This window comes from Rhipicephalus sanguineus, chromosome 9 (assembly GCF_013339695.2).
Source record: "Rhipicephalus sanguineus isolate Rsan-2018 chromosome 9, BIME_Rsan_1.4, whole genome shotgun sequence".
NCBI classification, from domain to species: domain Eukaryota; kingdom Metazoa; phylum Arthropoda; class Arachnida; order Ixodida; family Ixodidae; genus Rhipicephalus; species Rhipicephalus sanguineus.
In genome coordinates, this window is record NC_051184.2 from 76,739,545 (window position 1) to 76,753,359 (window position 13,815).

Consider the following 13,815-nt stretch of genomic DNA (forward strand, 5'->3'; position numbering starts at 1 on the left):
CCGGGCGTCACCCAATGCAAATTACATAACTGGTGGGCCGTTTAAAGATTCCAACTCATTACAAAGGGCTGAGCCATAATTCTTCATCGTCATCAGTCGGCGCGTCAACGAAGTACACATAATGCCTTAGAGACGTGTAGCTGGTGCCTCGCTTCACCGCAGAAGGCCGAATAATGGCTTAGTAGGTGCTTCCCAACTTCACAAAAATTGTGGTTAATGGCGTAGTGGGTACCTTTCTAATGTACTTGTATTGTAGCCCCAGGAGAGCTTAACGGGCTCTAGAAACGCCGCTCTTCCAGCTTTCGCTGTGACTGTGCTGCGGTTTCATCGCAGGCCTGCGTTTTTTCTTTTGTATCTTTCGAGATACAAAACAAAATTTTAGCCGCAAATATTTATCAAGTCTTTGTTGCATCTATGACTGAAACAGTAGCTGAATAACGGAACATACAAATTTTTACGAGAAATGCTGTGGTAATTTTGTAGAATCCCTTTGCGGGGCTCACAGACACATCTTTCTGCTGCGCTCCAGTCTCTCAAAAATGTTTAACAGTTCGAGAGCGGCTTGATTACAACACTAATGTATTTTCTTGCTGTCTGACGACATGCATTTTCCGAAAGTGATGCTAGTTATACGTACTTCAAGGAACAGGGAAAAAAATGACAAGGCATATACAAGGCCGCACACAGCACTGACGCACACAGCACTGAATTTCATTGTGAAAAACAATGAACAGCGTATATACAGGTCATGCGAGTGCTCACCCTTGTTTGATAGATGTACTATTGTGAGCAAGCATAGGCGAAAGAATGGAAGCTACAGAGATTGCGCAGCTGGGTGACACCTGTGTCAGCGCCCCGTCAGTAGCGCTATCATCGAAGGAGCTAGAATTCTAGGGTAGGAATTTTTCGTAATCTGTCTCGCCATATTAGGTACCGCTGGTGGCTGTTAGTATGAACGTGAAGCACTTCCTAACTGCGGTAACCTTCGTCATTCGGTACTTTATGACTGGTTACCTTGAGTGAACATGGTATACGCAGTGCGTTTCAAGAAATCCGTGTCCAAGATCCTCAACAATCAGGGAAAGGCAATGTTTGTTCGATGGCTTCACAGTTGCTTCTTCTGTAGCCGCAGGCATATTAAGCTGGCTAAAGACATCATTTGGGGCTGTCATTAAGAAAGTCAGATTAATGAACTTTCTAATTACTGGAGTTAGGTAACTATGTCAAAATGCGAGAATTGAAGTCCTTCATGCGATGAACCCGTTCCAGCTTTGAGATTTTAAAAAAGCGGCCTCAAGTAATGCTTGCGAAGTAATGAAATTCACCCAAAAATTTCAGTGGCGCGTGCGCGCGTCTCTGTGTGCGTGTGCGTGTGTGTCCGTGTGTGTGCGTGTGCGTGTGCGTGTGTGTGTGTGTGTGTGTGTGTGTGTGTGTGTGTGTGTGTGTGTGTGTGTGTGTGTGTGTGTGTGTGTGTGTGTGTGTGTGTGTGTGTGTGTGTGTGTGTGTGTGTGTGTGTGTGTGTGTCATTTCTGCTACCCAGCTGCTAGCTCGACATAAAACAGGGTGTGCAAAAAAGTATAGCTGTGACGAGATATTCAAGTTCAGAGCGCTACTGCAGCGATGCGATTGCTCTTGGCATCAATTCGCGTCGTTTTAGATGTTGCACTTCTGACTAAACAATGCAGCTTTCACTGATCACAATTTGTTTCTGTTCGCAGGAATTGCAAAGCTCGCTGAGGTCGCGACGGCCATGAGGGTCATGCTGGCGGTTTCGGACAGGGCTCGTCTTTATACCGAAGCCTATTTCCGACTTAAAAGAAGGCTCTACATGCATCTAGTCCAGGTGAATTGCAGAACTGCGGAAGAAGGTTGGTCCCAGTATAGATCATTCTAAATTCAAAGTATAATGCCGTAGACTCAGGCCAGAAACATATTTCCATTGGCGGTTTTGGGCATACCTTGTTTTAGCACAACTAAACTATTGCACAAAAGCTTAGTTGATTAAAAATGGGGGCTGGTGTTCTTTTCTTTTGAAAGTGCTGCGTGGGAATTTAAGACACTGTCATTAACACCCTTTCATGAGCCTAAAATCAACCCATTGGGTAGCTCTTTCGAGACATAATGCTATTAAAGATAAGTTGAGATTCAGCAACTTTAGTTTGGTGACTCGGAAGGGCCCTGCTGCATCAAAGCAGAGTTTAAACGCAGAATGGAGGTTGTGAACAACATGGTGCATACAACGAGTGTCTTCATAATAATTCGTTTCTTTTATGTCCTCGGCGTTTTTAAGTTACTTCACGCATTAAGGCATATTCTGGTCCATACACACCTCTATTAATACTATCAATAACAATTCTGGTTTTCTGCGTGCAGAAGCCGTGATATGATCATGCGACACGTCGTAGTGGACAGCTCCCAGAAATTTTGGCATTCTTCTGTCTTTTAACGTGCACTGACATCGCACAGTATACGGGCCTCTAGCATTCCGCGCCCATCTAATTGGGACTGTCGCGAATAGGATCGAACCCGCGATCCTACAGGACAGCAGCCGAGCACCGAAACCACTGCTCTAACAAGTGACCCACTCATTAGTTTATCAAATGGCCTGTTTCGCATACATATCCGTATAAACTTTCTTGTCACAAATGTATTGTATATTGGCACCCATTCTCTGCACTGCCTAAACGATATATCTTTAAAAATTGATGGAATATGCTGACAAGGCCTGTTGAGACTGTATTCAAGAAACACGTTATTTGAACACCTGATTGAGGCGGGCATACAGGAGGTGGAACGACCGCCGCGGTTGTACGGTTGTTACGGTACTCTATTGCTGACCCGAAGGTCGCGGGTTCGATCCCGGCTGCAGCGGCCTCATTTCGATGGAGACGAAACGCTACAGGCCCTTGTACTGCGCCAAGTCAGTGCACGTTGAACGACACAAGGCGGTCAAAATTTCAAGAGCTCTCCATCACGGCACGCCTCATAATCATACAATGGTTTTGGCGCGTGAAACTCAAAAATCATCATCAGGATACGGAACATAGGCAAGTACAAAAGAAGGCTTACTTTGTCGTGTCTCGTATAACCATATATAACCAATTACCGTAACACCTGCTAATGCTTACGCAGATTCGACCATAAACAGGACCGACATGAGCCATCAGATACACGCGGACAACTGTCAGTACCAGGACAACGCCAGCTGCCCAGTGTTGATCTTGGATTTCGGGTGGCGCGACTTCAGCGCCGCTGTTTACCTCAACGACGACGCACACGGCGGAGAGCTAGTGTTCGCCACGACACCTCGCACGAGCGTACGGGTGCGTGAGCCTCAAAAGCGGTGCCGCACATAACTGCAGAATTTCCGTTTGTCTTCAAGCTTCTTATCGTTTGCGCATTACCGGGTTACTGAATGCCAAAACGTCAGCGGCCCGAATAGGCGCGCAAGCTTGCGGCGTAGAGCTCAACTAGGCGAACACATCTCTTAATAGAGGGTTTTAGCACTATTATCTTGTTAACATGTTATGTTATCTTTTCGTCCATTTTACTTTGTTCACATTTACAGTCATAATTGCTACAAATAACATACCCTGTACTTTCTCTGACTTTCTTGTCTGTTAGTCTTAATGAATGCTGTGCCTAGCAAAGCAAAACGAGCCCTTAAAATTCCCCTTCTTTCGTGAGTACTGTGAAGTGACACTACCCACGCATCACAAGAGCGTTGTCCAAAGGGGCCTGCAACCCTTTTTCAACTAATCGCCAATGGCTTCATTAAAACAGCTTAACTCCTCACGAATTGACTGCCGCAATTTTTTTAGAATACGTCACGTGAGATCGGTGTTAAAAGGATTTGCCGCACTCTTTGTGCTTCCTGTCCTTTCGTACCAGCGAGCGCGCTGAAAGCTACGCAGGCATGACAAGGGGGCAAGAAGATGCGTCCCTGCGTCAGTGCGCGTCATGACATTGAGCACATTTTTTTTGTTTTTTTTTTCTTCGAAAGCATGGCTTACTTTCAGTGTGATCGCGGGCAGCGCGAGCGGACACGTGGCAGCATCCCGCGGCGGCCACAGTAACTATGGGACTCGCGACGCTCAAATCATCCAATGACCATGAACCTTGGTATATGGCGCAGCAATTTGGCTATATGGTATTATATGTACGGAGAAGAGAGAGCGATTGCTGCCTGACTTTCGATAATTAATTGTAAATTCCAGGCCACTCGCTATAATGTTTGGCTCACATGTTCTCAGGAGCCTCGACTACCGATCGGCAGCGTTTCCTGACCATGCTGAAAAAGTGTTGCGGGGCCCCTTTAACATAGCATCGCGTGCCAAGACAGTAAACGACAGTGCCCACGTACGTAATGTACATGAGCCCCTTGCGTGATCTGCTAGGCCTTTCACTACTGTGGAGACGGAACCCAACGAGGGGCGATTACGGTGGTTTTGCTATAGTCAATTTATATATCTCCATTATTGACAATACTGAGGGAAAATAGAGAATGCGCTGGAAACATGCGACAGATCTCTAACTCCTCTAGTATTTGACCGATTCTAAACATTCTTGCGGCACTCAATTCGCCAGGCAATAAACTGCGATAGCAAGGTCATGCGATTATTGTTTTAAAATATGTGGCGAGGGCCTTTAATGTCTTTTATGCCCGGCTTTACAAAAATTACGGCAGTGCAGCACTAGTGGTGTCAAGCCCCAAAGAGAGCGCTGCTTTGTGGTCTTGTTTCTCTATATTTTTTTTATTTCTTTCTGCTTTTTTTTCTCTTTCTCTCTGTTTCTCGTATCTCTTTTTGGTATCTGTTTCTTTCTATTTCTTTCTTTCTTTCTAGTTCCTTTCTATCTCTCTATCTATTTCTTTCTCTTTCTCGCTCTTTCTATTTTAATTTTTCTTTCTTTCCTTTCTTTCTCTCTCTCCTTCTTTTTTGTTCCTCTTTACTTGTTCTCTTTCGTTTTCTTTCTCCCTTGCTCTCTGTTATTTCTATCTCTTTTTGCGCCTGTTTCTTTCTAACTCATTTTCTGTCTTTCTATATCTTTCTATCTCTTTATATCTTTATTCTCTTTCTCTATCTATCTCTCTCTCTCCGTTTCTTTCTCTCTATTTTCTTCTATTTCTTTCTGTCTCTCTCTCTCTCTCTCTCTCACGTGTTCGTTTTCGTTTGACACTTGCACCTGCTGTCCACGGTAGTGCGGCTTGCCCAATTCCTGTGGCGCATACCCACCTGAGGATTTTCGCACTTCACTGTAAAGACAATGAAGAGAGTGCGTGCGGGTTAATGATGATGATAGTTCTTCACGACGGAGCACATGTTACCGGCAGCCTAAACAGCTCCGGTGTTAAAACTTGAGAGACAACAGCTTTCTCGTAGCTCAAATAAGACACAGTACGAATGTAGGCACACATGGACATACAGAATTCATGTTTGTCCTGTCTCTTAGCGGGACAAACATTTGTCCTGCCAGGACAAATGTGTGACAAAGGCAGGACATTTGTCCCTGTCTTTTATATGCGCTACAAGGAAACCGGAAGACGTTTTACCACCAAGCCCGCATCGCATCCCTCGTGGACATATTCGCGGTCACGGACAGAACGTAAGTGAAAGAGTACATTTGTTTTTATGTTTGAGGACAAACACAACCTCTACAATAAAGGGTAAACGATACCGCGCACTCTGCACTCTGCTTTGGGAGAGCTGTCCCAGGGAACACCTATTCACGTTGGCAAACGTGGTGATTGGAAGAAAACGTGGACGATTTTTAGTGCTTAGCACTCAACGATAACAAAACTGTATGGAGCTGTGCCTATACGTCGCTGAATGGGTGTGGCCTTTAGAAAACAGCTTAGCGATTCCGTGTCTACGTGTTATACTGCGGGAGTACATGAAGGTGTCCGCGCGTGTTTCAATCGGGTGCAAGAACGTGAGCTTAGAAGAAACTCTGTATAGATACTTAACCAACGAAGCTGAAACATCAGGCCGTGACGTTTGTCGCGAGTTGGGATCTATGGAAGTGTCTTCTATTTTAGTTATAGATTTCTGGCGTGGCTTAGCGTCTTATCGTCCCCGTCGCCTTTTACACTAGGAACCATGTCATATTATTATAGATTTCTCTATCACAACATTTAGGAGATGCATGCTTCAAATTTTGCGTTTGGGGGCAATAGCTTAAGAATGTTAAGAATACTTCAAGGACTTCAAGGATAGCGATTCATGGTGCGGCAAGTATAATCCCTAAATCCTAGCTATATATACACCTGAGGGACAGCTATGGAGAAATTTCCATTATATTGGACAACTCATTGTCGTCTGCTCCAGCCCCAGCACCCACTATTTGCCAATGAAAACTATTTTTTTAGTTTTTTCAACGTCTACTAGCGCCCTGTGTCAAGTGTGGGCAAAATCAATGCAGCGGCGTGCCTGGAATACTAGGCCAAAATGGCAGTGGTCAGCAGTAGCGTGTTCTACGGCCGCACTCGTCAGACTACGCAATTTGTCTTGCATTTCTGAAGTTTGTTTGCTTGCTTATCAATTTTAAATACCTTATCATATTTAAAGTACCTTTTAAGTACGTTATTTTTGCCGCGTTATTTGGTCCTGATGTCCAATATAATAAACAGCAGGACCAAGTCAATGCCTCGTGTCCAATATAGTGGATATTGCACGACATACAAACACCAACTTTTGCTAAGCTATGCTTTAACACTTTTTGCCTGCGTGGTCTATTCGAGCTATATTGAACTTCCTGAAAAAATTCATGCACCTAACTTTAACCCAGGACTCAGGAGGATATGCCGACAAATACTAAACAGAAGCTAGAGCAAGCGGGGTAACCTTTCGATGTAGCGGATGCTGGCATTGGTTCTTCGTTATAGTTTCTGCGCATTCTCGGATCGCCACATTTTTTAGGGGCGAAGTTCCGTAAAGCGGCACCCTGTTCGTCCCCGTCGTAAGTGCGTAACCAGTCTTAGCGCTTGCACCAGATCTTGACCTCCAAGGTGGTGCCGGTGGGAGATTTCTCCTGTGCGTTGTGGAACAATAAAAAATTCGCAGCGTGCGCGTTAACTAAAAGTCGACTTCTTCTGTCTCTCATTCCCCATTAGCAGCCATTGGCATGTTCCAGTAGGAAACGTTAGTAGAAGTAGAAGTGTAAGTGTTAGCTAAAAGCCGACTTCTTCTGTCTCTCATTCCCCATTAGCAGCCATTGTTTACCTCCAAGGTAGTGCCTGGTGAGATTTCTCCTGTGCGTGATTAAACAATAAAAATTCACAGCGTACATGTAAAATTAAAGTGAGCTGCAAGGCGTCATGACTCTCATCGACCCTTTAGTATAAACCGGCCTGATCTCACGTCGTTGATGATGTACTGGGCGTGAAGCTGCGCGACGCCGCCGCCAAGATCCTGCCGTACGAGAGCTTCGCCCCACTCATCATCATTCACCCCGTGGATATGCTGTAGAACTTTTTCTTTACCTCCTAACCGGATACAGCTATCTTGTAAAAGCCCAATAAGACAACTCCAGCATTACTTATTTGAAGTCAAGGTGTAGTTCGCAGCAGTATCAATATGCCACTCTACACATCCTTCAAGCTTGTGAAAGCCCCAATTGTTCATTTTGTGAGCATCTTCTGTGTAGCTATTGCACAGTTTCATTTTTATCAAGCTACGTCGAAAACGTTTTGGCCGCTGCGTATGACTTTTAGCTGAGAGTTAGTGATATCGTTTTTGTGGAAATACAAAAATTATTTCATCGGCTTATAATTTCGGCAAGCTGCGCGCTAAGGATGCTTCGGGATACGAGGACCCTGAGATAGGCATTTCAGATGAGTGTTTAGCCAGTTTAGCGCAAGAAGGTTTGCTCAGCGACGCTGGGACGCTGCTATAAACTAAATAATAAAAACAATGTAGACAAGTCATTCATATTACACTCTGTCCAAATTTATGCTCGTGTATTCCAGATCCCCCAACAAAGAAGGAAGTGCTCCTACGAATGTACATTTTACTTTCGTGTGATAATTCGTTCCTATGAAGCAGGTGTAAACCGTCTTTCTTCAACATGCGTCACTTTCTACACAGAAACAACGTTAGACATTGCGAGTACAATTTGTAGACGCCAGGTTTAGTCAACTTATGTAATAATTAAGAGGCCTCCTGCGCTCTGCATGCGACGTACTGTTCTGGTCGGGAGCGCACGTGGTGTGTTGTGGCCGATCGTCGCGGCATTGTCCGCGATTTCGGCTACAAAATGCACCAACTGTGCAACGCAGAATAACGACACATTTTGCGGTATGAAAGTATCAGAGTTACGTTTTGATTCTGCGAGGCATACTGCACGTTTCTTTCACTCGCGGTGTAGAAACCTTGATGCCTCATCAATTGCGAAAAGTTACTGTCGGTGTCCCGCGTCGGCGTCCAGCGGCCTCGAGGACGAGTGATGAAAGAAATCATCAAGTGATGGCGTCACCATATGACGTCATAATGACGTCACAGGTCGTAAAAATATGCGGCGTCAATATGACGTGATCATGACGTCAATCTGACGTCACGTGACATAACGTTGATCACGGAGGCAGTGCGAAACCAGGTGAGGTGCCTGTGATCCTGGAGGCAGTGCAAAAGCGCGTTAGGTTAAAAAATCTTTCGGGGAGGGAGGGGGGGGGGCAAGATGAATACGTCGACTGAGAAGAAAAAGAAGATAGCTTTCGCCTTCTAGTCGTCTTAGGTGAATGCATAAGGGACCGTTTGGGCCTTTTTTTTTTTTGCTTCGTAAGATACCATTTTCACTGCTGAAAAATAATTCAACAGGGAATGTCGCTCGCACCAACAAGTGGACTTGTCTTCTTCAGGGCGTGGCCTCAGGGAATGTCGCTCGCACCAACAAGTGGACTTGTCTTCGTCAGGGCGTGGCCTCCGCGATTAGCTCTGGCAGAGCGACGACGCGCTGCCTGAGCTAATCGCGGAGGCCACGGTCGGGGCAACCAAGACAAGTTCACTTGTCGTAATGGTGGCTCCAGCGGTATTCCCTGTTCAGCCTATTTTTTTCATCGCTTAGAGCCTCCGTGTCCCCCTGAATAAGGCTCCATGTGCCCTGAATTGAGCTCTTTTGGACTTTAATTACTGTATTTTGTCCCCTTTCCAGTCTTGCTATGGTTTACATTTCAAGTTGTATTTTCGGTTCCGTATTTGTTATCATGGTTACCAAACATTTGCGGCGAAGCTGCATACTGCTAGGACACTAATTCTCGGCGCCCCTCGCCTATCGCCCCCTCGCCAACGCCGATGCCTCTTTCACGAGTGTCGCGTTACTCATAGGCGGCACTTTCCACCAGTCGTTACGCCCTTTTGTCTCGCGACTTAGGGATTGCGCTAGCGCTGTTATCAGTTCTTTCGATTCGCCATGGGACCGACACGTGTCGTTCGCTCGGAGGAATATTTGAACGAGCGCCAGCGCGCACAGAATACCGAATGGGCGCTAAAACGAGATGAAGCCACTGCCAAAGAACGTGTAGGCGCAGCCGCTACCCTTGCTGGCTTCGATCTATACAGTAGTGGAGGGGCTTTGATTTTTTCTATTGCATATGACGCACATTCACCGTGCACAATGAGAAACATGCGTGCGTAGTGCGATGTAGTTCGCCAAGCTGACACCTGTAGCCGTATCTCAATAGACCACAATATAAGACGCACAGACGTGCGTTCTCATGAAAGCTTTGTGAAAAACAAAATGCTAGCTAGAATCCCTCGCCTTCGTAGCCTTGCTTTTCATGCACGGAACCGAGTACAGTTCTGTTTGGCCGATGTTGATAAAAAATGCTAAACGGTAAAAACGCACAAAACAAGGACAGAGAAGATACACACTTGCGCTGACTTAATACAATATTTTATATCGAAACAAGCAACCACTTACATTGCGAACCCGGCACACTAGACGAGTGCACAGCCCGCAGATATCCTTCTTAGAAAGGGTGATTGACGGTGTACAATGCCTGCTCAATTGTTAGCTGATTGTAGTAATCACTTAACCATTGAAATCATTGAAGCAGAACTGAGTGACAGGTTGGGGCAGGCCCGTAGCCAGGGAGGGGGAGGCTAGGGCCCCCCCCCCCCCCCGAAAAAAATTCTGGCTACTGGCCTGAGTTGGGTGACAGCTGTGTGTCGCAACCGTTCATTGTTCTATCTAGGAATGAACTGTCCTTCTTGCGTAAAGAGAGGAATTATCGGCGGGTGGTGCACACGAGAAGTGTCACGGGTTTTTCTCCATATAAGTGGTTGATTCTTTCGAAATGAAATATTAGGGTGAAAGCCTTAGATGCCTCGGTAAACGCGAAAATTGGCCGTCGGCGTCAACACGAGCGATGCAAAAATCATCATCAAGTGATCGCGTCAGCGTGTGACGTCCTCATGACGTCACAGATCGCCAAAATTTGTGAGATCATCCATGGAGTCACATAACGTGACGTCATAAACATAACACCGTCGCCTTGGTGAAGGAGAGGCATATTTTCCTGCTGTATATATTCTTGGGCGTATCGGTGAAATAAGCTTAGTTGCCAGTCGGCGTTCTTTCTGTCATTCGTAAGTTTTCCTCCCACGTAGTTTTTTGCGGGAATACTACGCTTCAGGGGCGGGCCTATCCTGGAGACTGGCGAAACCGCGTTAGGTGCAGAAAGTTTCAAGAGGGGTGCGGTGGAGGATCATTACATCGACTGAGAAGAAAAAGAAGAAGACGGTTTTCGCATTCGAGTCGTCTTAGGCGAACGCATAAGGGACCCTCGTGTAGTTTTAACGCGATAGCGTTAAAGAGTTCGTTTCGCGGAAATTCCGGTGTCCGCGTCGGCGTCGGTGTCGGCGTCGTTGGTTGTGAGCGAAAAGTCATCGTCTCCGTGACCGAAAAATTGAGAGAGATGCAAATAAAATAAATAAAAATCTTCGGGTTCGAGTGAGTATCGAACCCAGGTTGTCTGCGTAGCTCAGAGGTGTTCTACCACACAGCCATGATATTTCTTTTTTGTTGTAGGTCAGCGTTCGCGTGTCTGAAGTATCCTCTCTGTCCTCATTTTGTGCGTTTATATCAAACTATCTGTTGTTGCTGCGGCGGTGGCTACAAGCTCCCGCCTTTTTTTCAGTCCATCGTCCGGCCGAAGTGCGGCAGAATGGTGTCCTTCAACAGCCGCAACCCTCACGGCGTCCTGCCAGTGTTCTCCGGTCGCCGATGCGCAGTACTGGTGTGGATGACGCACACCAGGGAGCGCCAGGAAGCCAACAGGGTTGAGATCGAAAACGCACTCGGCTACAGCGTGGCTAACAGCAGCCACCGATACGTATGAGTACTCGCAACGACTCTGCTTCCAAGGATACCGCTGGGCGTCTGCAGTCCGTACTGCGCTGCTGCCGATACCCTGACACCGGACAATGCGTGCCCATGCTTAAACTTTACTTTTGTTGACCTCGTTTTAACTTTTTCAATATCTCGCTGCAAATAGCTCACCTTTTGATGTGTGTCATTCCCTTTATTTTGGGGAGATTTATGCGTGATTGCGTTAAGACTTTCTTTTCTACATAAACGTCCTACAGAAGCTCACACAAGACAGTGTCATACGTGTATCCACTGCCCCTGCCTTCGCTGAAGGAGAAAAAACTAAAGGCCGTACCTTCATCACGCTGTCTGTGACCGCTTCTTTCTGCGGCAATTATTTGTTGCTAACTTACGAAAGTTAATGATTTAGCTAGTTAGTTGTGAGTTAGTTCTATTACTGAAAACAGACCAATTTATTGGCTGAATGACTGATTGAATAATTCTATGATTTATTGACATGGTAAACTCGAACACACACAAAAATTAGTTTGTTTTCTTCTTAACGGAAGATCGATTGATCGATCGATCGATCGATTTATTTATTTATCGATGAAGTCGGTCGGTCGGTCGGTCGGTCGGTCGATTGATTGATTGATTGATTGATTGATTGATTGATTGATTGATTGATTGATTGATTGATTGATTGATTGATTGATTGATTGATTGATTGATTGATTGATTGATTTATTTATTTATTTATTGATTGATTGATTCGGTTAATTTCAACAGGCGCAACATTAAGCTTTTTTTTCCCTTAGCGTTTCTTAACGGAGCCAAGATATGGTGTGTCCTTATCACGAATGGCAGCTGCTAAGGGACCACAACTGAACGTAAAGCTGGCTCGTCTGCGGAAGTGAGCGGTGGGTGCTGCGAATTTGCGAAAAAGATCAAAGCACACACAAAAATTTTTTAGTCATGTACGTGCACTGCAATCAACTGCAAATGCTCAAACTATTATAAAAGATGAAAGAGGTAACGTCTTCATGGGAGGCTGTGCGTTGCCTTACATAGATGACCTTAGCAGCGACAGCTTTAGTAACAATAAGTCGCGTGGTCTATACTCAACGCGATCCCGAAGCAAAGAAGTCTGAGACCTCCATGGAGGCCATTTATTGGGAAAAAACAAAATCTCCGTAACTACACGGCAACGTAGTTAAAGCAGCCAAGTCGAAAAAGCACAGCATAGCTAACTATTGCATATAGAGCATGTTTCTAAAAAATTCAAACAGGAAGGCTGGAGAGCAAGATATAATTCATATATGAAAGCAAAGGGGGATAAGGAAGAGTGAGATTAGTATAGGCCAGTTAGATTAACGTCGGTGGCATACAGATTGGCAAAGCAAGCCATAAGATTATAGTCGTGGAAGTGGGTGGGGAAAATGCGGTGTAATATTGCGGATCAAAATTAGTTTTGAAGAGCTATAGGAGTATGACTGAATAGAAATGGGCAGCCAGAATTCAGAAATACCTGAACCTAAAAAGCGTGGACACGAAATAGAGTAATGTTTTATTTTGCTTCTGCTATAGTGTCCGCTGCTGGGTAATGGGAGGTGGGGCCAGTCAAGCTACTTGCACGTAGCTTTTTTCCCACCTTCCCAACCACATCTCAAGTGCAATTGTTTTTGTACTTTGTGTGGCAAAATAAACCAAACTTCAAACTTCAAAAAGTCAACAAATTTGGTGACCTAGTACAGGTCAACTGAAGGTATAAGTAGACGATGTGGTATCATGAAAAAAAGAAAGAGAAGCGGAGATGGCGAATAGAATACACACAATAGAAACAATAACAGACCCTGTAGATTTACAAAGGCGCCAAGGAAATTAGAACAGTAAGTTTGGACAATTAAACACAGTGCCGCGTTTTGGCTATTTGAAATCCGAGTTGGTTGACTGTTCACAGAAACATACCGGAGGAGGACAAGGCATGCGTCTCCTTCGAAAACAAAGCCTCAGAAACTGCTGAACATCCTGCAATGCCACGCCAGGAAAGTCGCCCAACAAGAGCAATGGAAGGCTGCCACTTTTCTACCTGCGCTGGGTTTTCGGAGTGGCGAGAAGTGTTGATATCAGCAGTGCATGTTACAATACCAGCGGGGGAAAAGCAAAGGCAAGATCGCTACGATAGCAGCCACCGCAATCGTAGATCGCATAAATACATCAAAACAAAGATTATTAGGGCAATTAAAAACGAACACCGGCTACAAAAGTTCAAAAAATCAAAGACGATTCAGCTGCCGCACGGGAGACTTCACAATGAAGATGAAGGCGGAAATGTTCCGGTTATGTTTGCTTCAACATGTGACGTGAGCAACGTGCCTACACGTGCGGGAAGATACCGTTATTACAATTAGGCGAGTGCTCAGTAGTTATTTATGGATTGCCAGAGATTCAAGAAAAATCCAAGAAGTCCTGTTCTCTTCTTCTGGCGTTATCTTTGCCTTATCCCAGTTT

General features: G+C 45.3%; 1 protein-coding gene across 1 annotated transcript; it reads left to right on the forward strand.

Annotated features, from left to right (window-relative positions):
• Positions 1 to 1,725: 1,725 nt before the first annotated feature.
• LOC119404178 (prolyl 3-hydroxylase 3) lies at positions 1,726 to 11,679 on the forward strand. The gene is made up of 3 exons (XM_037670757.2): positions 1,726 to 1,868; positions 3,133 to 3,323; positions 11,135 to 11,679. Exons 1-3 carry the CDS (start codon positions 1,751 to 1,753, stop codon positions 11,333 to 11,335), a joined length of 510 nt encoding a protein of 169 aa, XP_037526685.1. The 5' UTR covers positions 1,726 to 1,750; the 3' UTR covers positions 11,336 to 11,679.
• The last annotated feature ends 2,136 nt before the right edge of the window (positions 11,680 to 13,815 follow it).

Bases quoted from the DNA above. Each gene is read 5' to 3' on its own strand.
- LOC119404178 (XM_037670757.2), top strand. From the start codon at position 1,751: ATGAGGGTCATGCTGGCGGTTTCGGACAGGGCTCGTCTTTATACCGAA. The intron at 1,869-3,132 runs GTTGGTCCCAGT...ATGCTTACGCAG, and splicing joins TTGCAGAACTGCGGAAGAAG to ATTCGACCATAAACAGGACC. The intron at 3,324-11,134 runs GTGCGTGAGCCT...CCTTTTTTTCAG, and splicing joins CACCTCGCACGAGCGTACGG to TCCATCGTCCGGCCGAAGTG.